The sequence below is a fragment of the Bubalus bubalis genome, chromosome X (genome assembly GCF_019923935.1).
Source record: "Bubalus bubalis isolate 160015118507 breed Murrah chromosome X, NDDB_SH_1, whole genome shotgun sequence".
Lineage (NCBI taxonomy): Eukaryota > Metazoa > Chordata > Mammalia > Artiodactyla > Bovidae > Bubalus > Bubalus bubalis.
Window position 1 is genome coordinate 46,254,010 of NC_059181.1, and position 26,628 is coordinate 46,280,637.

Genomic DNA, 26,628 nt, shown 5'->3' on the forward strand with positions numbered 1-26,628 from the left:
AAACAGCCTTACCACATCCTGGGGATGGAGTGTTACCTATTAATATGTCAGTGGTTCCTCCACTCTCTAGCCAACAACTGTAATGTGAAGCCAAATCCTTCCTTCTCCAGCAGAAAGTCCCATCAAACCAATTTGATATACCATTCTGACTGAATGCAGACAGGTAAACACAGGTGATCTTGGTTATAGAATCATGGAATAAGCTCAAACTGGTGCAGATATGGCCATCAGAAACCACCAAGTCCAACTTCTTGCATTTTTAGTTGAGACACTGAGGCCAAGAAGAGGTCCCTCCCTGACATTCCCAGAGAATCAGCATCAGAGTTGACCCTTAAATTCAGATCTCTGACTTTATAGCCCAATGCTCCTGCTACCTTCACTGTGTTCTTCTTGCATGGTAATCTGTCAAGTGTTTCATCTCTCTGTCTCCAAGGAGCCCTATCATTCCCTATTCCTCCAAAGAGAATGTTCCCTGTTCAACACACAGAAACTGATCTTTGATATTCCTACACAGCATATTTCCAATAGAGAAGGATCACCCAACCTCAAAGGCTAGAGAAGTTTCTCCCCAAAGCTCCCTATTCATACTCCTCTCCTGCCCTCTTAGCATCATTCACATACTCTTTGACTCCTTTAAGGCAAAAAACTCAACAAAAGTTACATTGCAGCTCAGATCTCACTGGATCTGAGTTCTAATCCTAGTCAAGCAAAGGGGAAGTTAGTCCAGTCTACCATACTCAGGGAGTACCATTCTTGATGAGGGAGTCTAGTCTCTTGCTTAAGGCTCGGGCCTACTTTTGCTTTGTTCCTGCCCTATTGTAGAAGAGAAAAATGTCTCTAAAAAGGCAATGGTACCTATTTGTATTTAGGCTGTGAAACATCAGACTCCCTTGCTGGTTGGATCTCTAACAGGAATGATACAGACAAGGCCTGAGCCTTCAGGCCCTTTATTCTGTGGCTCACATCCTAGAGATTGGCAACCAGCCTTTATGTCCTCCCTGAGTTAACCTGAGGGACCAAACCCATTCTGGGAACAGAATTAAAGCAAAAAAAAAAAAAAAAAAAAAAAAAAGGTCAATTCTCTCATTCAGCACTAAGGAATTCCCAAATCAAGGTTCTTCAAAGAAAACTCACTTCTGAAAACCAAAAAAAAGAGACCCATGGGTATCTAAGTATGATTTTTCTGGTGACCTTCTAATAAGCAGGACAAAGTTCCTGGGAGGAGGCCTCTAAAGATGCCAGATAACTTCAGCCCTTGTCTACCTGGCTCAAGGAGGCAGCTTTGCTAAGTGCTGGACAGTCACTTTTGTTCAAGGATTAGTAAATACTGGTGAGCAGATGGTAACAGCAGTAATAATAAGAAGAAAAAGGTAAGAGGCTTACCTTGATTCATAATGACATCTATAATGACAAAAAAGAAACATATAAACAGAAATATATATGTACAATTATCATGATTTTACAAAATTGTGTACTTCCCAAAGAGCCTCAGAAACAGATTTCATCCCCAAGCATTCAATCAGTCATGATCTTCCTCTCCTAAAATCATCAAGACCACCAAAACAATGTAGACATGGTATTAGGGAGGCCCAGTCTTATCCCTAAATGAACCTAGGGGTTAGCTACACAAAGAAAAACAGGCCCTAGGCTTCAGATCATAGTCTTAAAACTAAGGCAGTCAATCAAATTTCCAATTAATGTTATGGATCAAACAACAGAGCCTTGGAAGGAAAGCCCCACCATGAAGGGAATGAGTCACAGTGTCTTCTACTGTTGCAAGCTCTTAAATATCATCTGCTTCATGCAAATAGCAATGTTTCAAGAAACTGGCTTAGATTACAATGTAAGGGCTAACAGCTTTAATCAAAGAAGTAGCTTAGGCTTATCTGACAGATGCTAGCCAGGTTCTCAAAAGTCCAAGATAAGTTAGTTATAATCGTGCCTGGAGACTGGGACACAGATTATATGTCCTTCATGGTTATTTTCAATTTGGGGATTCTAAGTGAGACCTTAGAATGAGACCAAAGTAATGTCTCTAAAAAGCAGAGACATTACTTTGCCAACAAAGGTCTGTCTAGTCAAAGCTATGGCTTTTCCAGTAGTCATGTATGGATGTGAGAGTTGGACTATAAAGAAAGCTGAGCACTGAAGAATTGATGCTTTTGAACTGTGGTGTTGGAGAAGACTCTTGAGAGTCCCTTGGACTGCAAGGAGATCAAACCAGTCTATCCTAAAGAAAATCAGTCTTGAATATTCATTGGAAGGACCGATGTTGAAGCTGAAAGTCCAATACTTTAGCCACCTGATGCGAAGAACTGACTCATTGCAAAAGACCCTGATGCTGGGAAAGATTGAAGGCAGGAGGAGAAGGCGACAACAGAGCATGAGATGGTTGGATGGAATCACTGACTCGATGGACATGAGTTTGAGCAAGCTCCAGGAGTTTGTGGTGGACAGGGAAGCCTGGTGTGCTGCAGTCCATGGAGTCACAAACAGTTGGACACGACTAAGTGACTGAACTGAAGTGAGACCTACAGGGTGACCTACTTTAATATGGAGGAAATCATCTTATCTCTGAGCTGGATGACTTCATATTAAAAAAAAAATCCCCTCCAATTAGCCAAAAGATGAAGTGGATAATGTTATCCAAAGTGTGTATATAATGAGAAGCAATTAAGGTGGATCATGTGAATGCAAATGACTGCTAATAATGCTATTAGAAACTTTAGTATGAAGAAGAGAAATTTCTGTAATCCAGGAAGAAAGGACCTCCCTGCTTATGTCATCCTTAATTCACAGATCTTATAATAAATCACCTCCAGCATCACAAACAAGAGTTTCTATATAGATGGTTAAGACTATAGGTCTTTGTCCACCTGAAACTTGAATGGGTAAACAAGAGCATGTTTGAACTCATCTCAAGAAATCAAAACACTGTTGCCATTAGCCTAAAATGGGAAGTAGGTCCTCAAGCATTAACAGTTGTGTTAGCAGCCCATGTATACCCTTTCCTGACTGTTCTGTAGCCCAGAATGCACAGGATTAAGATTCAGGAGGGGGGGACATCACTAAAAGTGGTAGATTGGGATGCACAAATAATAAGTCCCTCTACTGAATCACCCTTTAGCTGACTAAGACCAACAGAACCAACTTTTTCAGAATTCTGGAATCTAATCCAAAACTTACAACAAGCAGGGAACTCTTTTTAAAAAATTTTATCGAGGTATAGTTGATTTACAATATTGTGTTAGTTTCAGGTGTACATCAATGTGAATCAGTTATACATATACATGTATTCACTCTTCTTTTTAGATTCTTTTCTCATACAGGCTATTACAGAGTATTGAGTATAATTCCCTGTGCTATACAGTAGGCCCTTATTAGTTATCTGTTTTATATATAATAGTGTGTATATGTCAATCCCAATCTTCCAGTTTATCCCTCTTGATGCAGAAAAGGGTGGCTAAAATTGGATAAGAGAATTTTGAAGCATTTTGCTAATTTGTCTACCATTTCTGATTCCCCAGCAGCTGAGAGAAAGGTGGCCCATATTCCTCCTGCAGCTTGCTGGTGTCAAGGAGCTAATGACCTTGTTCTTAAAATACTGTGGCTGTGTGTTTTGACCTTTTTGATCCTAAGGGTCAGGCAAAGAGACTGACATTTGTCTTATACCCCTACACAAGGTTAAATTGGCTTTAGAGGTCATGACTCCCTTTGTCGCAAGACTTAAAGACTTACACTTCCCATGTCCATCTGGGGCAAAGGATGGCAGAAGGGGCAAGCAGCAAATGGATCCAATGCTACAGAAAGAAAGAGACTGAGGAAAAATTTCTTGGGAGAATAAAGCCTCAGAAGGGCCACTGTGCACACCAAGGAAGTCAAAGTGCAACACACATGCCCTGAACCAGATGTATGCTCAGTAAACACCTGAATAGATGGTAAGCTTGCACTTCTGGAGGGTCTGCAGGTTCCATGCAATCAAGAATGTAGTAAAAGAAAAGTAAGGCAGAGATGTGGGCACCCTGGATTAGTGTTGAAGGAATGCCCCAAATCTTAGCCAAGTTGCAAAGACCTGGTCAGTAATTTGTTTATTTTGGCTTCAGGTATTTAAAAGCAATCTCTGTCAGTTCACTGGCTGACTAATGAAATAATGGAATGGAGACTTGCATGATTACACATGGTAAGGAATGTAGTCTTTGCAGAAAAAAAAGTTTGGAAAAGTCACTAAATAAGTAGGCAATTGTATCCCTCAACAAACAACAGCAACAAACTCTGAGGAAGGAAGAGAATCTAATTTCCAGAGTCATCAAACTATAATATTCAAACTGCCCAGTTTTCAACAAAAAAAAATTACAAGGTATACAAATAAACAGGAAATTATGGCCCATCCACAGGAAAACAATAGACAGAAACCATACCTGAGGAATTCCATACATTGTACTTACTAGACAAAGACTTAATATCATCTGTCTTAAGTAAGAGTCAGCAGGCCTGAGTTCAAGTCCTGTCTTTGTCACTAATTCCCTACATGAGTAAGAAAGTCACTTCCATTCTCTGAGTCTATTTCTTTGGGATTTATAAAATGAGGAAACTAGGATGACCAGTGGTCACAAGCTGGGAACTGACATTTCAGTTTAGCCTACTGATATGTTCAGTTCATTCTTCACAGTGTTTCTTTTAAAATGTGAATTATTGGTCAACATTTTTAAAACATGAAGATTTTTACATGAAATCCAATTCTTGGCTTTTCTTGAAAAATCTGGAAGATCTGAGCTCGCTGGACTTTCATACTTGCTATACTTTATTCTACCAATGTGGAGAAGGCAATGGCACCCCACTCCATTATTCTTGCCTGGAAAATCCCATGGATGGAGGAGCCTGGTAGGCTGCAGTCCATGGGATTGCTAAAAGTCGGACACGACTGAGTGACTTCACTTTCACTTTTCACTTTCATGCATTGGAGAAGGAAATGGCAACCCACTCCAGTGTTCTTGCCTAGAGAATCCCAGGGACAGGGGAGCCTGGTTGGGCTGCCGTCTATGGCGTCGCACAGAGTCAGACACAACTGAAGCGACTTAGCAGCAGCAGCAGCATTCTACCAATAAGTATCCAAGTCACTTTTGCTCCCTTTAGGTAGGCCATAGATTTCCCAGCTTGACACAGGCTCCCACTTACCCTAGTACCAGGCTGCTTTACTCATGTAAGTTACCTGCCTGGCCCTGTAAACATCTAAGTCAGCTACTCCTGGCTAAGATGGGTCTTTACAGCTCTAAATCTACTGTGAGTCCAGGGTTTTATATAGGTGAAAAGTTTTCCCAAGTGCAATGAAAAAAGAGACACTATATAATCCAAAGCCAAGTAATACTCTGGGGGCAGTGGGCTTTCCTATAAATGGGAGAGGTTTACTTTCTGTGACATCTGATCTGCACAACCCTAAGGAATGATGGTAATGATCTGATTAGCTCATCCTTTCATCTTCTGCCAGAAGGCCAGAAATCAGGGAGATCTAGAATTTTAAGAAACAAGGAAAATATATGCTGATGGCTTCTGAGTAGGCTCTTTATACTCTGAACAAACCCATGCCTTGTCTCTCAGGCCTCAGCTACCACTAATAGCAGGTTATTACGTATTCTGTACAGATTCTGCCCTCGAGTGGGCAGTAAGCTGACCCCAGACCATGGCCCAAAGTCAGAACCAAGGCCAATTTTTACATGGTGATAAAAGAAATAGGACTGAATGATTTGGAAATTAGGGCCCCGAATGGGATAGGAGGGCCACCACAGGAATGGGATTTTCTACTTAAGAGACACATCATATCCTGGCAGTCGGCTTTCAGCTCCCAGAGGGGACAAAAGCCCAGAAAAGCAGCTGAAGATGTCAGCACTTAGATGTGAGGATTGATGTTCAGCAAGCTCTAATTCACTTAACCTGATCAATTGCTGTGGAGGAGGAAATGGCAACCCACTCGGGTATCCTTGCTGGGAAAGCCCATGGACAGAGGATCCTGGTGGGATACAGTCCATGGACACAACTGAGTGACTGAGCATGCATGACCAATTGCTGAGAAAGTAAATCAACTCCTGCATTGCTCTTGTGAAGTCATATCCCCAGAGATATGAGAGAGACTGAGAACACACACACACACATACATCTATGTACATACAGACTAAAATTCTGAATAATAGGAGAGGCAGATATTTGGCTGGATAGAAGGCATATAAACTCAGAAGTGTCTTGTACAGCACCCAAAATGGTATCACACTTCCTATTTACAGATATCCAGCATACCTAAGGTTACAAATGATTTTCACAAGACTTAATTATCCCCATTTTACAAGGAGGAAAATTGGGCTTCAAAAATATACAGAAAACTGTTCAAGGTGCATACTCAGAACTGAGGCAAGAATCCGGTTTCTCAGATTCCACCTAATTTAAACCTAATTAACAGCAGGTAACGGAGAAGGCAATGGCACCCCACTCCAGTACTCTTGCCTGGAAAATCCCATGGATGGAGGAGCCTGGAAGGCTGCAGTCCATGGGGTTGCTGAGGGTCGGACACGACTGAGCGACTTCATTTTCACTTTTCACTTTCATGCATTGGAGAATGAAATGGCAACCCACTCCAGTATTCTTGCCTGGAAAATCCCAGGGACGGGGGAGCCTCGTGGGCTGCCGTCTATGGGGTCGCACAGAGTCAGACATGACTGAAGTGACTTAGCAGCAGCAGCAGCAACAGCAGGTAAGTCTACCTTGGATAGAACAGCACTGAACATCCTAGGGCTGATATTCACATAGCAATGAGACTTCCAGGTAGGAAATGGAAATGCTCCACTATGTCAGTGACCTATTTGGTCCAATGATCCACAAAGGTGTCCAGTTGCAATAGAGTTAGGAGGAAAGTCTTTTCTTTGCCATTATACTTTTATGTTATATGCCAAATACCCTAAGGACAGTATTCTCAAGGAGTCACTGAATCTCAGCTCAGGATGAGACTGGATAAACAAAGCAACAATACTACAACATAGAGGTACATAATCTCAGGAAATCAACATCTACCTATATCAGTACTAATGAAGATTCAATAGTTGAGTGTTATTCATCTATATGTCCTACCTAGACATGCCAGAGCTTGAATAGATTCTAGAGAATGCTTCAGAGATGAAGGAGAAACTAAAAACCCATGCTGCTGCTGCTAAGTCGTTTCAGTCGTGTCCAACTCTGTGCGACCCCATAGACGGCAGCCCACGAGGCTCCACCCCCTGGGATTCTCCAGGCAAGAATAGTGGAGTGGGTTGCCATTTCCTTCTCCAATGCATGAAAGTGAAAAGTGAAAGTGAAGTCGCTCAGTCGTGTCTGACTCTCAGCGACCCCATGGACTGCAGCCTACCAGGCTCCTCCGTCCATGGGATTTTCCAGGCAAGAGTACTGGAGTGGGGTGCCATTGCCTTCTCTGGAAAACCCATGATGATATGTCAAATGTTTGGAAAAGCAAAGATTATAACTCAGGTCTCTCATTTTCTAATATAGCTAGCACTGCCTCCACAGTACAACTCTAACCTCAACCAAAATCAATGTAGAAGAATGTTGTTAGCAATTCTACTTTTAAATACCTACTAGAAAAGAGCCTGGGCTTCCCTGGTGGCTCAGTAGTAAGGAATCCACCTGCCAATTCAGGAGATGTGGGTTAGATCTCTGGGTTGGGAAGATCCCCTGCAGAGGGAAATGGCAACCCACTCCAGTATTCTTGCCTAGGGAATACTATGGACAGAGTAGCCTGGCAGGCTACAGTTCATGGGGTCACAATAGAGACGGACACAACTTAATGAGTGAGCAAACAAACAACAACAAGAAAAGAGCCTACATAACCTCTGCCCTTCAATTCCTTACAATCTTACCAGAATGTAAACCTATACATAAATGCTCATTTATGAGAACTGAAAGGTCTAACTTGGCATCAATTTTCACATCATTCACACAACAGTTTAACCCGATTTCCTTTTATTGGTGATACCACAACTGCTAAAGTTCCATTGTATTCCCCTTTAGAGATAAGAAGTCCATTCACTTATCACTTAAAAAGGTTTGCAATGATCAAAAACTCATTACAAATACAATCTGAGGCAACATCTTAGTTTCTCAAAGAATAAACACTGGTATAATAGAATATTGGAGTTCTAACTTATGATTTAGGCTTTTTAATTAACGCTCCTGGTCTGCTGTCATGGTTCTCAGTCTAGATTTGTGCTATTTGATACAGTAGCAATTAGCCACATGTGGCTAATAGGCACTTGAAATGTGACCAGTGTGAATTGAGATGTGTATAGAATACACATCAGATTTCAAAAACTTAGTAAAATATTTAAAAATTTATAGTGATAATATTATACCATAATATTTTAGATATATTGGGTTAACTAAAATACATTAAATTACTTTCACCAATATCTTCCTAACTTGTTTTAGTGTGGCTAATAGAAAATTTTATAGTTGTGGCTTGCATTTGTGGCTCACATTATATTTCTATTGGACTATACTGGCCTAAGCCAAATCGTTCTCAATATCAAAGATTCTGATTTAACCAGCCTAGAGCTGGAATTTTAGTATTTGTGTCTTTTAAAGCTACCGAAGTGAATTATTTCATTGTGCAGCCAAGATTGAGGACCACTAGGCTAGACTCTTGGAGAAGGCAATGGCACCCCACTCCAGTACTCTTGCCTGGAAAATCCCATGGACGGAGGAGCCTGGTAGGCTGAAGTCCATGGGGTTGCTCAGAGTCAGACATGACTGAGCGACTTCACTTTCACTTTTCACCTTCATGCATTGGAGAAGGAGATGGCAACCCACTCCAGTATTCTTGCCTGGAGAATCCCAGGGACAGGGGAGCCTGGTGGGCTGCTGTCTATGGGGTCGCACAAAGTCAGACACGACTGAAATGACTTAGCAGCAGCAGCAGCAGGCTAGACTCTATACCATGCATGTCTGGCCCAGCCAGGGGTCCCCTCAAAGGTCAGCTTCAGCCCACCCATGTGGCTACTGAAGCTATGTGCTTGGAGAAACAGTCCTCTTGGTCTTGGATGTATGAGCATCAATGTCAGTTCATTGATATTCTAAAGCTTGGTTCTGTTATTTGTCTCCTAGAGTCTTTCTGCTTTTCCCAGTATTTTATCCCACCCCTTGAATTACAGTTTATTATAAAAATGACATTTCATTGAAGATGAAATACATGCAGATTTGGGTGATTTTCACTGAGTGCAATTTAATCCTTTTTTTTTTTTAAAGAGGGGGCTGTCAGCCCAAGGCACACAAGCTGTCTATATACAGGGTCTCATGCTAGTTACAAAGGCCCATGGTTATTGTTGTGCTCTTTCTAACTACCCCTGGGACCAATTCATTAACCAACAAAGCTGAGTTGGGACACATGGTCTGTGGAGACTCTGATGGAAGACACCATATATATTAGAGGGAAAAGGACTGGATATTTCGTTAAGAAATTCTCAGTACAGAGGGGATGAGAGGCCATTTTGTCTACCTCTTTGTTTTTGAGCAGTGCCCTCACCTAAATTATTGTAACCAGATAACAGTGCTTCCTACATTTGCAACTCCCCTAGGAAGGAGGCTTCTTTCAATCACTATGGTCAGCCTTGATACACAGACCTTCTTAGAGCTATTAATAATAAGGGGGTGGTGGTGAGGATGATAAAGCAAGTTACCATGTGCTAAGTACCCACTATGTGCCAGACACTTTACTCACACAGTAATCTCATTTAATCATCATAAAATTTCTGCTATTCCTATTTTTCAGATGAGGAAATAAGGCTCAGGAAAAAGAAAAGTCTTGCCAAAAGCCATAGAGGCAGGAGGTAGTAAAAATGAGACTACATCTTCATCTTAGATTATCTGATTCCAAATGCCCTGTTCCTTTCCTCATGTCACAATTCTATCCTTCATATCCTGAGGCCCTTCATTCTCCAAGGACCCAAGCCACTCTGATCTTTTGTTTGAGGTCAGGACTTCACCCTCATCTTACAAAAGAAACTAACAAAAGGTGATAGTAAGGATAACTATAAGACACCCTGATGTGGCTTTGGTACTTGTATTGCCACGAATCTGTTTTAATATATATTATTTTATTCACTGTGATAAACCCTAGCATGAAATAATTGTCAACACCATTTTGCATGTGGGGAAAATCAGAGCTCATGACTGCCAAACAGCTAATTCTAGCTCATAACACCAAGGAAGGCCACAAGCTGGAACACCAGGTCAGTGTTCTTCCCCCATTAGCATCCTGCTAATGGATAACACAGAGGAAGAAGAAACTGCTAAGGTCCCCTTCTCAAGAACCCCTTCTTTTAAGGGCCAGGTTCTTTGTGGCATAATGTCAAAAGGGCCAAGGCCTTGGCAGCCTTATCAAGCTGCCTGCTTCCCACCCTTGGCACATCTTAGTTCCCAACCACCTTGCAAAAAGCAATATTTGCAGTCAGTAACTCTAGCCCTTGAGAGGGTAGGGAGCCCAGATTCTTACATTAACAGCTGTAGACAATCATGAGACAACACGTAGGGGTGTTCACACTTCCCTAAATGAGAGAAAAGAGGCAAAGGAAGCAGAGAGGAGTGGGGAGGGCAGAAAGAGGGTGGGAAGAGAGCTATATAAAGAAAGGATAAAAAAAGAAGAGGCAAGTAAAAGAAAGAAAGCAAAAAAGAGAGGTAAGAAAGGTAAAATTTCACAGCAATATAGAGTTGAAAAGGTCTTCAAAACCATCAAGGCCAAAAGGGAAGTAATTTGTGCAAAGTCACAATGGGTAGAAGGTGGGAGGCAGGAGATGGGGATTGTTATAAAAACAAGAAAAAAAACCTCAACATTAGAAGGGCAAAGATTAAAGAAAGCCCAAGTCCCGGGTAGGAGACCAAAAACATGGAGGAAAAATGTGAGGAGCCACAAGAAGGGGAATGAGAAGGAGAAAAGGGACTGGTGAGGGGGAAGCCAGGGGCAAATAGCCAAGGAGAAAGGAGAGGAGAGTGAAAGCTGACACTCACCCTCACAAAGCTGGCAGGAAACCATCCCTCCTCATCGTCGATCTGGCCCCACCACCAATCCTTGTTGGAAGCATCCAAGACTTTGATGACGTCGCCAGCCTTAAATGCCAACTCCCGGTTGGCCATGGTGACGTGATCCCATACTGCCTCAGCACTAACGATGGAATCTCCAGTGATCAGCTTAGGAGACAAAATAAGAATGTGTTCAGTCCACACATCTAGCTACCTTACTTCCCCCGCTCCCCGAAGCTCTACTACTTATGGAAAAACTCACATATTAGCAGTGAAGGGTGGGGTTGATGGAGATGACACTGGGAGAGCAAGCTCTACTGGACCACAAGACAATACTATCAACTCTCCATTAGCCAGTGGGTAGAATGACCCAGAATGTGTATATGGACTATGCAGGCCTCAAACTTTTATCCCTACTCAAGAGCTCCTCCCCTAGAAAAGAAAAAGCTCCAGTCCATCTGTCCTTGATGCTTCAAGGCAGCTCTGGATCTGGAACGAGTGGAGAGTCTGAAACCAATGGTTAAAATGAGGCTCGAACATATTTGCTCTAAACTCTCTGTTCTCCCCATTTCCTCTTCTTCCTTTCAACTGTCCAATTGAGAGTTGGTGATACATTATTTAACTCTACTGTACCTCAACCTCATGAGTTACAGACCATGGCATTCCTCACATATAATGGACCCCAGTCCTGCAGCCTCCTGTTCTCACCCACACATGATGCTATCCAGAGAATTCATGTGTTCATAGGTATGAAAGAATCTGGCATTCTGTGATGCCTTGCTCCCAGGAAACTTGACCTTATCACAGATTCACTCAGTGATTTATACAATGACCCTGTGAGATACATAGGGAATGTAGGTTGACTTCTGCATTTGCTAGATGTCAAAACTGAGCCACAAGGAGATTAAAGGGTAAGCTCAGATCACCCAGCAAGGTAGGGGCTATGTACCTTGGTCCTTAGACTTTATGGCCAGCAGGACTTGGCTCCACATAGTAGCAGGCAGACATCTATGCCACTTCCACATAAACACACACACACACATGTTCATGACATTTGTCTAGGCACAGTAATGAGGATGGGTATGGGGGAATAGGCTGTTTCTCTCTGGCTACCATCTTGACCACTGTATTATTTGTTCTCCTTTCCTCCATAACTAGTTCCAGCCTGTATGGGTCATCAATCTTCTTGGCATTTGGAGGAACAATTTCCAGAATGAAAACATACGGCTCATCAGGCAAAGGACTTAAACATTCCCTTCCCAGAACTGAATTGCTGAACATGTCCTCTAGAAGTCATCTTTTCCATCAGTCTACTCTGATGAAGGACACCAAAGTAATTATTGGCTCTGCAAAACCAAAGTCAAAATAATTCAGACAACAGAGACAGAATATGGATTATGCATCCTCTCATACAGGTCTGCCTTCCAACACACCAGCCAGAGAATAACCCTATGGTCATGATATTAATGCATAACACATGACACACATAGGAAAAAACACACACACTGATCTTTTGACTTAGTTACGACATTCTGTTGGTTAGCTCCTGCATAAGGAATCCTTTATTGGGTTATAGCCATTGTTCTTTTGATAGAAGGCATAGAGGGAGCTCCTCAGCTTGGATGCAAGAGAGATTTCAAAAAGGACCTTTTATAATACCACCTTTCGAGTACCTCAGTATCACTTGATCCTTATGAATGAGCTTTATTTTAAAGATGAGGAAACTGAGTCTCAGAGTGGTGAACTGGTCCTTTGGCCAATCACACATGTAATAGAGCTCAGTCTTTTGACTGCATATGCACTCATATCTATCATGCCATACTACTAATGTCTACTAATTCAGTTCAGTCCAGTTCAGTCGCTCAGTCGTGTCTGACTCTTTGCAACCCCATGAACTGCAGCACACCAGGCCTTCCTGTCCATCACTAACTCCCGGAGTTCACTCAAACTCACATCCATCGAGTTGGTGATGCCATCCAGCCATCTCATCCTCTGTCATCCCCTTCTCCTCCTGCTCCCAATCTCTCCCAGCATCAGAGTCTTTTCCAATGAGTCAACTCCTCACATGAGGTGGCCAAAGTATTGGAGTTTCAACTTTAGCATCATTCCTTCCAGAGAACACCCAGGACCGATCTCCTTGCAGTCCAAGGGACTCTCAAGAGTCTTCTCCAACACCACAGTTCAAAAGCATCAATTCTTCAGCACTCAGCCTTCTTCACAGTCCAACTCTCACATCCATACATGACTACTGCAAAAACCATAGCCTTGACTAGACAGACCTTTGTTGGCAAAGTAATGTCTCTGCTTTTCAATATGCTATCTAGGTTGGTCATAACTTTCCTTCCAAGGAATAAGTGTCTTAATTTCATGGCTGCAATCACCATTTGCAGTGATTTTGGAACCCAGAAAAATAAAGTCTGACACTGTTTCCATTGTTTCCCTGTCTATTTGCCATGAAGTGATGGGACCAGATGCCATGATCTTAGTTTTCTGAATGTTGAGCTTTTTTTTTTTTTTTTTTTTCAAATCTCTCCCTTTATTGTCATAATTAACCTTTGCTTGGAAAGCAAGCTGTAAAAACTATTGAGACAGTATCATTACATTATTACTTTCAGGCAGAAGAGGGTGAAGGGACTTTCAAGTTAAAATAGGCACTGAAAGAGACACAGTCCAGTTCCTAGGAAGGCTGACCCTCACAGTCAGCACTAAAGGCAGGATTAATGTGTACATATTAAGAATATACAGTGGCTTTATTCTTCTTGATACTCAGAAAAAGGTGATGTGATGCCTGTGACGGTCCACATCATATGGGGAAGACCAAGTCCACACTTTGTCCGGAATCAACTGCTACGACGTGAGTCTTTTTGGTCAAGTCATCTGCACCCACAGTGACGGAATAGGTCCCTGGATAGACTTCTATGTAGAGGTCCTTAGAGACGCTCTCAGCAGACTGGGGTGCCTTCAGCACACACTCTGATGCCCGATGCATGCCTCCAACACTAAGGCCTGCGTCTTTTCTCTGACCACTCCCCGCATCAGAGCACAGGTGCAGCTCCGATGTCCCTCTGTGATAGCGGTAGACGTGTGTTGTCCCTCCTTCCTCTGGTGCAGATGAGTAATATTTCCCACACTGACTTGAAGTATAGTTCATGTATTCAGCCATTGTTCTGAAGGAAGCACTGAGGGTCGGGTGTCTGTCTTCTCTCTTTCCTGGGAGAAGGCGCTGGGGGCTGGCTGCCGGCCCTCTTTCTCCACAGTGCCGCACCCGGGAAACGATCCCCACGCTGCCTTTGGGAAGCTCCACCGAAGGCCAGTCCACGGCCCTCCTCTTGGCCCGCTCCAGCACTTCCTGACCCAGCCTAGCCGAACGCTGCAGGGAACGTCGGTCCACCCCGTTCAGCGCCGCGGCCACCAAACAGTTCTCCATGTCTCCCTCACCCAGTCGGCCTCTCAAGGCCTGAATGTTGAGCTTTAAGCCAACTTTTTCACTCTCCTCTTTCACTTTCATCAAGAGGCTTTTTAGTTCCTCTACACTTTCTGCCATAAGGGTGGTGTCATCTGCATATCTGAGGTTATTGATATCTACTAATTAGCTATAATTAACTCATAGAACTGCATTCACACCATAAACCAGATTGTTCCTATTCTTTAAGAACCCCAAAGAAGGAGATTTGGACAGCCACTTTCATTCACTGGTACCCCTTCTAAATGGAGCTTCATTTACACTTGCTTTTTTACAATTACACTAAAAGTCAATTTCTTCTTATTCTGGCCGCAGTGCAGGAAAAGAATTGCTGGTCACTGGCCTCAATAAAATAAGTATTTACAGAGAAGTCTCCCCTCTCCTGCCAAAAATGGGTACCAACAGGGTGTTACTAGAGCTTAACAAGTACCTACAGCCCAACTCAGAGCACCATGAGGGTTTAAAGTTTTATCACTGACTGTTTATCAAGGGTCAAAAGAGTATCTTGGCATCAATTGCCAACACTCTGCTCACAAATCTAACTGTGATGTTGTTTGAATTCCCCTAGGCCCAGGTCTCGGAGAAGGCAATGGCACCCCACTCCAGTACTCTTGCCTGGAAAATCCCATGGATGGAGGAGCCTGGTAGGCTGCAATCCATGAGGTCGCTAAAAGTCGGACAAGACAGAGCGACTTCACTTTCACTTTTCACTTTCATGCATTGCATTGGAGAAGGAAATGGCAACCCACTCCAGTATTCTTGCCTGGAGAATCCCAGGGACGGGGGAGCCTGGTGGGCTGCTGTCTATGGGGCCACAAAGAGTCCGACACAACAGAAGTGACTTAGCAGCAACAGCAGGCCCAGGTCTACTTGATTCTGCTACCTGTATGTTTTTCACAGTGCAGTCTTCTTTTTAGGGAGTCCATTCTTGGCTTTCCCCAGGAGCAGTTGGCTCATTCTTGTCCCCATTTAGTCTAGTTGACATGCCTGGGCCCTCAGGTCATAAACTCCAGCTATACCCTGGACAAAACCAATCCCTAGATAGGACCCTGTGGCCATAAACCAACTGGAAAGCCTGTTGTCAGGGCCTACTTGGAGTCAATGACAAAGCTGGATAGCACTTCAAAGATCATCACCCTTAATAATTCATTTTATAGATTAGGTATAATATAGCAGTAGTGACTTGCCTAAGCTCAATAGATGGCCAACCTCTTTCCTGTTTTCCCATCATAACACAATTGATAGAGAAGGTGGAAAAAGGATACCTGGATTTAAGACCTTGCTAAAGAAGGAATGGCAAAGATGATAATATTAGCTAATACAGAGCACTAACTATATATCAGACACTATTATAAGCACTTTATACACATCAACTCATTTAATCCTCACAGCAGCCCTATTATTATTCCTATCCTACAGATGAGGAAACTGAAGCTCAGAGAAATTAAAAAATTTGCTCAAATCCATACAGCCAATAAGTACTGAAGCCATAATTCAAATGCAGGCACAGTCTGATTTTTATAGCATCTTTGCTCTTATAAACTATACTGCCTCTGAGTCTCACTTTCTTCATCTGGTAAGTGAAGATAATTCTACACTCCCACATGATTCATGAGCTGTAAGACACTGAACCAAGAATTGACAAATGTGTGTGCAGACAATGAGAAGACGGCACTTTAGAAGGGGATGTAGTTATATAGGGCTCCTGTGTTCTCTAGTCACAAATGCAAGCAGGAATAAGGGGATATTCTTCTCTTATCCTCTGAGATGATTTAAAAGTAAGCTAAATTTGGGCTGGAAATTAGTTCCAAATCTCCCTTTTGTACATAGAATTGACTTTTAACTTGCTACAATTTTTCATAAATACGACTTTTCTCTGCTCATCCATTTTTCACTCAACACTGTACCAACAGTGAATGCCCTTCAAGCAGTATACCAAAGTGGTTAAAGGCAAGCAAACCTAGCTTCAGTTCTGGGCTCTGCTACTTTAGAAAGTAGAAGTGACAATGGGAGGTGAGGAATACAAGAAAAGCCACATAAGTAATCCCAAATGGAACTGTCAGCATGTAATTAAGGATACCAAGAGTACACTATCACAAAAGCCATAGACAAAACTTTCAAGCTATACAACCTTCAGTTTAGTTTCTTCATATGCAAAATGGGGTTGTTAATACCTGCCTCACAGGCAGAATTTTAGAGAAAGTGAACTGAGTGCTAGATGTATAATGTCTAGTACTGTGTCTGGTATACTCTGGCCTAGTGCAAGACTTCAGAGGAAGGAAGGATCATGTGTGGGCTCTAAAACAGTTTTGCGGTGCACTGAAGTAGGCCTTAAAGAATAGGTACTATTGTAATGGATAGAGAAGGAAACAGAAAAGGCATGTGAGGCAGACTAAAGTCTCAAAGGTAAAGAGTATGGGAAATTTGATGGTAAACATGTAGTGAAGTTTGGAAAGGGCTGGGAAGATTAGGATGGAGAGACAGCTAGAAAGGTTGATTGGAGTCTTGTTTGAAGGCTTTAAATTTCATTTGAGGAAAAGGAGATCAAAGTTGATTTGGTAGAGGGAGTTCAATCCTAAGTATGATCATTAAAGCATAAGGATAAGTAATGAGGAAATGTTGGTTTGGGAGTGGCATAAAAGATAATGTTTTCTCTAATGTGCTGAATGCTGGTGGCCAGCAGGACATGCAAGTAGATTTGAAGTTCAAGAGAGAGCAAGGGAGATAGTTATATAGGTTTGAGAGCCAATGATCCAGAAGAAATTATAGAAACCAAGAAGTTTGCCCTGGAAGAAAGTGCTAAGAAAGAAGACCAGAAATCTAGGAAAACAGCAATAATGGGAGGTGAAGAAGAGAAGAGGAGCCAGAGAAACAAATGAAAATGGAGTTGTCAGCACATAGTTAGGATACCCAGGGGTGCAATCTCACAAAAACCAAGGACAAGTGTTTTCAGCAGCAGGAACTGATCAAACTATTAAATAAAACAGAACTACCTATGAGAGAAAAAAAAATCAAAAAAAGTCTATTTGGGAGTGGCTGTATCAAGGCTTAAATTCTTCATTTCTTGTTTAAAACTGTTTTATGACCCCCACCAAAAATCCCTAATTTCCCAATGGTCACAACTTCTTCATCTTGCGATCCCGTCATCCCCAAAAGCCAGGAGATGGTACTGGGTTACTCCAGCAAGGTGCCCAAATTGCACCTTGCCTTGGGACACTGTTGATGTGACTTCTAATAAAATACTTCCCAATCCTCAGGGCATTTCAAGTACAGGACCAAATATAGGTTGGTTCTTGCTCAGACTTACCATTGAGTGGGGCACATGGTGTTCTGCATTCCCAAACCAAAGACACTTTTGGACATGAATAAAAAGATGAAGAGGGAGAAGAGTCATAATTCTTAAAGGAATAATATCCAATTCCTTTTTAATCTAGATTTCCCAGCAATTCTAATTTCAAATATTCTATTCCATTGTCCTACAAATAATCTGTTATCTGACCCATGTGTCCTGACTTTTTACCTGAAAATATGATCACTATTCATTGTAGGCATTGGGAGTTTGATCTCTCAGGCTGGTTTCTGATCAACAATGAGGCATGTGCCTATAGCTAACTTGGAGTGGTCAGTGGGCCCTTTTAGGAGGAAGGAAAGAAGGCAAGGAAGAGGGAGGAAGAAAGAAAAACAGAAAGAGAAGCACTTGTTGAAAACATGTGCCAGGCATTGGGTAAGGGGATTTCTTTTGTAATCTTAGTCTCTATAGCTCTCCAAGGTAAGTGTTAATATACTCATTTTTACTGAATATAACCTGTGAGGTTACCAAATAGCCCACAGTCACCCAGTTAGTAGATGGTCAAGCAGATATGAATGTCTAGCTGACCTTATTGTATAGCTTTGCTTTTATGAATCCCCAACACTACCTATCAAGAAGGCAAGGTGAGAGGGCTCCCAGCTGGTTTCTCTCTCCAGGGAGACCAGTCCACCCTGTGAATGATCTAAATCAGTAGTCCTCAATCCCCTGGAAGGCTTGTTAAAATACAGATTGCTAGGTCCCATGAGTCTCTTATTCAGTACTCTGAAGTGAGGCTTGAAAACTTGCATTTCAAACAAGTTCCCAGGGGATGCCTGCTGGTTCAGGGACCACACTTGGTGAACCACAGACCTAGAGGGTCTTTCTAGTCTAGACTTTACCCCTGCCTTTCCTGATGCCTCATTCTCCTAAGGATCCCCATGGCACCCCACTCCTTGCTTGGTTACAATGTACTGCTCATTGGTTGGTATGTCTGAGAATGAATGAATATTTTGGGTCACGTAGGGAGCATTCTCAATGCCAGGCCTTGCAAACACAGAAATAAAACCCTCACCCAGTTTTTTTGTCTTCCTTCTTTCTTGCACCTCTTGTCTTCCTCTTCACATTCTTGACCTCTAGCTGAACAGTACCACCCCCAAAATAGTTATTTAATTAGCCTGGGTGGCTGCCAGAAATACTAGAGTTTTAATGGCAAGGAGCAGCAGAGGGAAGGATTAAAAAACTGTTGTTCAGAATAGTATATGTCCTATTGCCATGAAAAGTAGCTGAGCCTGGCTTTCCTTCTGAGAAGCTTCACAAGGGGATAAGAAGCGGCCTGAAGGATTTTGCCTTTCTTTAAGGTTTTTTTTTTTCAGTTGATACTTGCCCCCATTCTCTCAAAAGCTCCCCTCCCTCAACAGCTGCTGCTGCTCCTGCTAAGTCGCTTCAGTCGTGTACAACTCTGTGCAACCCCATAGACGGCAGCCCACCAGGCTCCCCCATCCCTGGGATTCTCCAAGCAAGAGTGCTGGAGTGCCCTCAACAGCTAGGCATGGACAAAAGAAAATCCTTTTCTTTGTTCCATTTGGCTGGTTGATGTTAGTTGCTCAGTCATGTCCAACTCTTCATGACCCTATGGACTGTAACCCTCCAGGCTCCTCTATCCATGGGATTCTCTAAGCAAGAACACTGGAGTGGGTAGCCATTCCCTTCTCCAGTGGATCTTCCTGACCCAGGGATTGAACCTGGGTCTCCTACATTGCTGGCAGATTCTTTATTATCTGAACCACTAGGGAAGCCCTTGTTTCCTTTACACACATCTAAAATAGGCTGGGATTTTATTCTCTCCTGAATAAACCAGAGATCTTTTGCATATGGTCTTGTAAACAGACTGTTATCTTGCCCAAATTGTTCAAGGACAAGACTCTTACCCATTTCTGGGTTACAAAGGTGTAACTCAGACTGTTTCAACAATAGTGGGGAGGTATCAAAAGACTGGCTATTAGAAGAAGCTCTACCAGTAAGTCACTGAATCATCTTGGATGGGTCCCTTTACCTGTCTCAGTTTTTTTATCTGTCAAGTTACAGACTTGAATCAAACAGCCCTTTCCAGTTCTGGCTTTCTACTAAGGTTAACACTTGAGCTTTGCAAAGGTCAGGAATTTCATTATTGTAGATTATTTCTTCTCACTGATCTTTGCACTTGATAGTAAGTAAGTAAGTGTTAGTTGCTCAGTCATGCCCGACTCTTTACGACCCAATGGACTGCAGCCCACCAGGCTCCTTTGTCCATGAGATTTTCTAGGCAAGGATACTAGAGTGGGTTGCCATTTCCTTCTCCAGGGGATCCTCCAAACCCAGGGATCGAACCCGGGTCTCCTGCACTGCAGGCAGATTCTTTACTGACTGAGGTAGAAGGGAAGTTTTGCACTTGATAGGATTTTTTTATTGCTCTCTACTCAAGAAAATGAGAACTTGGCACTGGCTAGTCCCTTCCTGAATATAACTCACTCAGGCATTGTTAGTGACACATTAAAGGACAGGCCAGTCAGACTGACTGGGAAAACTGAGGAATGGGTTTTCTACTTTAGCCCTTGACTGCTCTATTCAAAAGTCAGTGTGGGGCCATGGGGCAGTGGGGCGGGGGCGGACTTTCTTAGTGGTCCAGTGGTTAAGACTCTGCCTTCCAATGCAGGGAACTTGGGTTCAGTCCTTGGTGGGGAATATGCCATGGGGCAACTAAGCCCCATGGCAACAAGAGAAGCCCACACACCACAAATAGAGAAGCCCTTGCACCACACCTAGAGAAAGCTCACGCACCACAATGAAGACCCAGTGCAGCCAAAAATAAATTTTAAAAAATGTCCGTGGCAGGGAAAGCTTCCCTGGTGGCTCAGTGGTAAAGAATTTGCATGCCAATGCAGCAGCATGGGTTTGATCCCTGATCTGGGAAGATCCCACATGCTGTGGGACAACTAACACAACACACAATACTGAGCCTGTGCTCTAGAGCCCATGAAGCACAACTACTGAGCCCACATGCCACAGCTACTGAAGCCTATGTGCCTAGAGCTCATGCTCTGCAACAAGAAAAGCCACTGCAGTGAGAAGTCTGCAGTGAGAGAGTAGCTCTAGCTTGCCACAACTAAAGGCCCATGCGCAGCAACAAAGACCCAGCAGAGCCAAAAATAAATAAAAGTCAGTAAGGACCTTTGCTCTTTGTTCTAGCCACATAGCTCCTCAGATAAATCATCTTTCTCGTGACATCAGCTCTTACTACCTCCAGTCCCATATTTCCAATACCTGTTTCACATTTCCCTGGGGGCCTGCTACTGCCTCCAATAAAACATACGTAAAACTCATAACATTAAGGCCCCATTCCCCTCCATCCTTATTTTTCTCATTTCTGATAAACTTTCTGGGCCTGCTGATTTTTTCTTCTACATATAGATATGACCCTTTATATTCTTTTTCAATGCCTCAACTTAGGGCTGGGCTTTATCACCTCAAGTTGCTTCCTAACTGACCTTCCTATGGCTCACAGGTCTCTCTCCTCCTTAATAATGCATTTCTTAAAACTTCTTTGTTGGTGCCACTATTCATGCTCAGGAAGCCTCAAAAACTCCCTACTGTCAATCTCTCAAAGCTCTCCTTAATCTAGTCCCATCTATGGATCCAATTCTTGTCTTGAACCAACAGGGACCTTCCACTCTGGTAACACAGAGTCTCTTTCAGGTAGATGACTCCTACCTCTGTGCCTGATTCAGCCATTCCCTTGTCCATGGTTAAGTGTAGGGATACAAGATATGCTTCCTCTTCCTTGCCATATGATCTTGGCCCACCTGCTCCTTAATCTTGTCCCTGACTACTCCACCCTGTATCTTCTCTCCCTTGCCTCTTTCACTAATTTCTACCTAGGATAAGAAGAAGATATTAAATAACGTAGAGTTATTCAAGTTGTTAACCAGGGTGTTATTCTCCAAACAGATTGTATACTTGTGAACAGTAAATCTAAAACATCTGCTTAATCTATAATGAACACTGTTTTTAGCTTCTAAAGTTCTGTGCCCAGAGCCCTAAAACCAGGTAAGCTCTGAGGAAGATCACAGTAAAAGAGTCAGCATCTCTGTCAGGTTGCAGAATATTCTATGGGGTCAAAGAAATTGTTTGCATAATATGTACCAGATGCCCTATAGGCCAATCCATTGCTGATAGGATTTATGGCCAGGTGGCTTCTGGGGTGGGCTGGCTTTTGCTGAAGATCTTTGCAGATGCTCAATGGTCATCAGAGAAAGAAGAAATGTCAGGTAAGAAAAAAAAAAACTAATTTTTTTTTAAAATCATAAGGACTGCTATTTGTTTTCCATATGACTTAATACTTCACACCTAGCTAGTTTCAGCTTTAATCTGGATGCTGCAATCACCCATAACCAGATAATTTAATTTCTGAGAAGAATAATTAATGCATTCAAGTGATGGTGGCTTTAAATGTATTGAAAGGAAATATGCAAATATTGCCACTTTTCATGACGTGATTATCTTTTTCCTAGTTTGGGCATGTGATTTGTGAGTCATTAGGCATTGGCTTCCTTCAATATCCCACTGTTAACATAATTTTTCACTTGAACAAAATGAAGGTTGGCTTTAGCCACACCTGGCAGATATGAACCCCAGCCCAGCTGGCTTGATTTGAAAGAAGAGGCTAGATGCAGGTCAGCTCAGCAAGAACAAGACAGACCACCTGATCCAGAGGCCAATATGTCAAAAGCCAATTCACACCTGTCAGCTCCTAAAAGCTTGGTAAATCCATATAAGCATCTTAAGATATGAAGCCATCCAGGACATTTTCTCAATTAGTACAGACTAATAACAAAGGATAACACCTCTTTCTAGACCTCTTCTAAAAGAGGTTACGAAGTGATCTCAGCTATAACAGTGACCAAATATATGAGGTAAGGGAAGTTGCTTGTTTGGTTTACACCTTAGCAATTGACTCTTCTAGTATGACACTTCAGCCATTAGCTCAACCTAATGGGCCCAGGAGTTTCTGAAGTGAGACCCAGCTGCTGCCCCAAAGCTTATGATGTCAAGAGTTCGGTCTTGTTGAAGGAATAGGTCTTTTAGAGAAAATGCAGCCAACAGGGCCAAGGATTGCAAAGATCAAAAAGAAGTGTTTCCAGACCACCAATCATGACACCATTGGCTGCAGAGGTCCCCCTCAACAGAGTAGCTCCCAACCTGATAAGCATCAGCTTGCACCTTCAAAGTACCTTGGAAATAAAAGTTACTGTCAAGTTGTTTGGGAATTTTTTGGTATCATCCAGGTGACTCTGATTCTTTATACTAGTTTCTCAATTGTCATTCCCAGACTCTCTGCTCAGAATCACCGCAGCATTTTTAACAAGCAGCCTGAGTGATTCTAAATCATATATCACACTGAGACCAAGTGTCTTTTAAACTTTCTAGAGCCTGAGTTTGAAGTACAAGAATTTCCTCTAATTGCAATGGTTTCCGAAGAAACCAGAATCTCTGAAATTCTGGCTCTTGGCTTCTCTTTCTTGTGTAAGTTTTCAAGCAGGCTAAGGAGTTACAGTAGTTTGTCTAAGTGGATTTTCCAAGGCTGCCTCAAGAGACTATCTGCACCTGCACCCCTACTTCCACTCCCTCCTAGACCTTCAACATTGATGCCCCTAATGAAAAATTTTTGCAGCATCTCTCTACACTACAATCTAGAAGCAATTTCCTAGAGCTATGCTCAATCTACCCAAGTCAGCTCCCAATACTCTAAGAGAAAAATTATCAGTAAAAAAAGAAAAAAGACCCAGCAATGCTCTTTCCACGAGTTGAGTCAGAAGCATGTCATCCCAAGCTGGAGGTCCTCTGACCCCTACCTATCTCTGGAGTCAGACTGGGACCTATCTCCAAAATATTCCTGCCCTGATTATCTCACCCTTCTTGGACTTGCTGTGGCTACTAAGTTCCAGCTATCCATGTGGGTCGCTTGTTTCCTACATACCTTGAAAGATGGCCAGGGCAAGCCTGGGGGATAGGTAGGAGATTCAAAAAGCCCCAAATCCTTGAAGTGACCTAGACCCATCACCCTACACCTGGGTTCTTGAATTTCTTTACATAGTTCCACTGAGACAAGACTTGGGAGCTTTAACTTGTTCTGGACTGTGACTTGAAGGCCAGCCTTGGAATTCCTCCAAGGGATGGAGGTGGGGCTCCTCTAGGTTTACAGAAGGGTTAGGAGGAGGGGGCTAGAACTACATGAAGAATTTGTCCTCTGTGTCTCCCACATGTATAGTTCTATACTCATCAACACTGCAGCCAGAGGGTGGGTGGGCAAGGCAGCAAGAAGGGAAAGTCATTTTTTATCCATTTGACAGATGTCATGTTAAAATCTTGTAGGGGAAAAAGGACTGTATGTGGGGGGGAGGAGCAGAGGAGGAGATAGGTTGGAACTAATAGTTCTAATGTATTCTTAAATGTGGCCATCTGGTCTAAGGTAGTGATAACAGGAACAGCATTTAGTAAGGTATACTGTGACCTGATTCTATACCTGGAGAAGAGACAGAAAAAATAAATATATTTCAACCAACTTAAACCACCTTGAAGTCTACTGAGCATGCCCACAAAGGACACCGGCTTGCAAAGTCTCTAGCATTGGCAGGCATTTCTAAAGACAATGTAATTATCTCCTGAGGAGTCCCTATAGCCCAAAAGGGAAATCTGCATTTAAACAGCCCATCAGAAAGTGAAAGATGGTTTCCAGTGGCTTATTGATTTCCCTCTTCTCTTTTACTCCCTGCAAGAGAAAAGACATTGGCCAAGGCATTTAGCAGTGTTTCTGGCCCTTGCCAGTAGTTTCCTGTTCAGGGATGGGTCATTTTTCTCCGGACAAAGTCTAGCACTGTCCTGGGTTCCCAGAAGACATGATAAATGATTGATGAGCAGAAATAGTCAGTGAGCATTCACTAGATCAGGCCCCCGGGGACTCAAACTGGCTGAGCTGTCTCCCCTTCAGACTGTGTCCTTTAAGACTACAGACAGAGGGATGTAACATCTAAACCTAGGCTAACAGTGAAGACACGAAAAAAGCACAATCAGACCCACCCTCAGGGTCCAGGAAGGATAGAATGCAGATTGGATGCAAACACCCAATCTGTGTTTGCAGGAAAAGTGGTTGTGCTTGTAACAAAAGATCTTCAAGTAGGTCAGTTAGGCTTATGTAAGAGATCCTCTGCCTGTCTGGGCTAGGTATAGGAGGTAGGAGTGGAGAAGGGAAGGGACCCAGGAAAGCTGACTGAGGGACAAAGCAAACAGCAAGATGCTAGGGCTTGAACCCACTCTTCTTGACTCTGTCTCAGGTTCAAAAGCCTGAAAGAGTGAATTATTACACTCAGAGAAGGCCAGGATTGGAGACTCCCAAGAGCTAGCACATCTAGTCCAGTCTAACATTTTACAGATAAGAAAACTGAGGTTCTAATAAACAGAAGTTGGCTAACATGTCAAGTTAGTCAGCAGCAGAGCCAAGATTAGAAACCAAGCCTACAATAGTTTAAAAGGACAGATGTCAATTGTTTTGGTTAAAAATTGCTCCCCTGAAATTATCAAAACATTGTTAATCAGCTATACCCCAATACAAAGTAAAAAGTTCAAGATTTTGTTTAAAAAATAATCAATTGGTTAAAAAAATAAACATCTATCCCAGTATCTACCTACTACTAATGTAGTATGTGTTTTATAAAAAATCTACACAAAAAAGTAGAAATGAAATGATGAGATTAACAGTTTAATATATAAAGAACTTGCAATATTTTCTTCCTAAGTTTAATTTTGGAGATCAGTTTTAGACATTTTCTGATTGTCCTTCCTCCCTCTGCCCTACAGATGTCACCCCTTGAATACTACAACCATCACCTGCCTCACCCTCCTCTCAGGGCCCCAAACAAATCTGACCCTCCCTGGAAATGAAGGCTAAGTAAGAGTTACTTCCAGTATCTCATTCACCACTAAATGTTTTTGCTAAGGAGTCTGAAATTCAAATTTACACTAAAATGAAAATGCTAGTGAAAAAACAGTGGGAAGGAAAGAATGGGCTCCAGGCTTGACTTGGTTTCTGAGTACTGAACTTAAGCAAATTGAACCTTAAGAAAATATAACTCCCTGAGCTAGTTGTACCAGCTTATCTCAAATGGAAAGTTAGGTTGTCTTTGACAGATGCTGCTGTCAAGAGACAGAGGGGAATTGAAGAAGACATGGAAACAAGGAAGTCAGAAGTAGGATGGAGTGGGATAAGAAAGGTCAGAAGACAAAACTTGACTATTTTAGATTTTTGCCATGGGTTACCTTTACCCAGAATAGAACTTTAGTACAAGGATGGCCTTTAGGTTCCGCTGCCAGAAGAATGAGTACTGCTTCCTCCACCCAGTAAAGCCACCTAAAGTAGTTTCAAGAAAAGAGAAAGCGGCTCACCTACCATGAGCTTAACACATTATAGTTTCTAAATTCCTTTCATATTCATTACACATTCATGAGATCACTAGATCCTGCCAGCAATTCTGGGGAGTAAGAAGAGCAGGGATGAGACCTCATTTTTAAAATGAGGAAACAGGCTTGGACAAAGGAAGTCCCTCAGGTATCCCAGGAGCACGGGCAAAAAGAGAACCCAAATCTTCTGATTCACAGTCCAGAATTTTTCTAATAATAAAAAATGGTTAACATTTACTGAGTACTTAGTATGTGTCAGGGCTTCCCTGGTAGCTCAGACAGTAAAGCGTCTGCCTACAATGCAGGAGACCTGGGTTTGATCCCTGGGTTGGAAAGA

General features: G+C 42.5%; 2 protein-coding genes across 14 annotated transcripts in view; both read right to left on the reverse strand.

Moving 5' to 3' along the window:
• ARHGEF9 (Cdc42 guanine nucleotide exchange factor 9) overlaps nt 1-26,628 on the reverse strand; it is a 386,748-nt gene that overhangs the window by 152,497 nt on the left and 207,623 nt on the right. For 9 of the 13 annotated variants that reach the window (XM_025276866.2, XM_025276865.2, XM_025276863.2 and 6 more), the window contains one exon: nt 11,038-11,217. In XM_025276866.2, the coding sequence (XP_025132651.1) occupies nt 11,038-11,217 (180 nt within the window). Of the gene's footprint in view, nt 1-11,037; nt 11,218-11,311; nt 11,960-11,998; nt 12,951-17,819; nt 19,499-21,548; nt 26,574-26,628 lie in introns of those variants that run through there. The other 4 variants (XM_044937120.1, XM_025276868.3, XM_006054276.3 and 1 more) reach the window with 4 other exon arrangements.
• Nucleotides 13,781-15,072, reverse strand: LOC102393370 (A-kinase-interacting protein 1-like). The gene has a single exon (XM_044937121.2). It carries the CDS (start codon nt 14,591-14,593, stop codon nt 13,853-13,855), a length of 741 nt encoding a protein of 246 aa, XP_044793056.1. The 5' UTR covers nt 14,594-15,072; the 3' UTR covers nt 13,781-13,852.

What these genes read in the sequence shown, in the direction of transcription:
- LOC102393370 (XM_044937121.2), bottom strand. Translation starts at nt 14,593, where the DNA reads ATGGCAGAAAGTGTAGAGGAACTAAAAAGCCTCTTGATGAAAGTGAAA.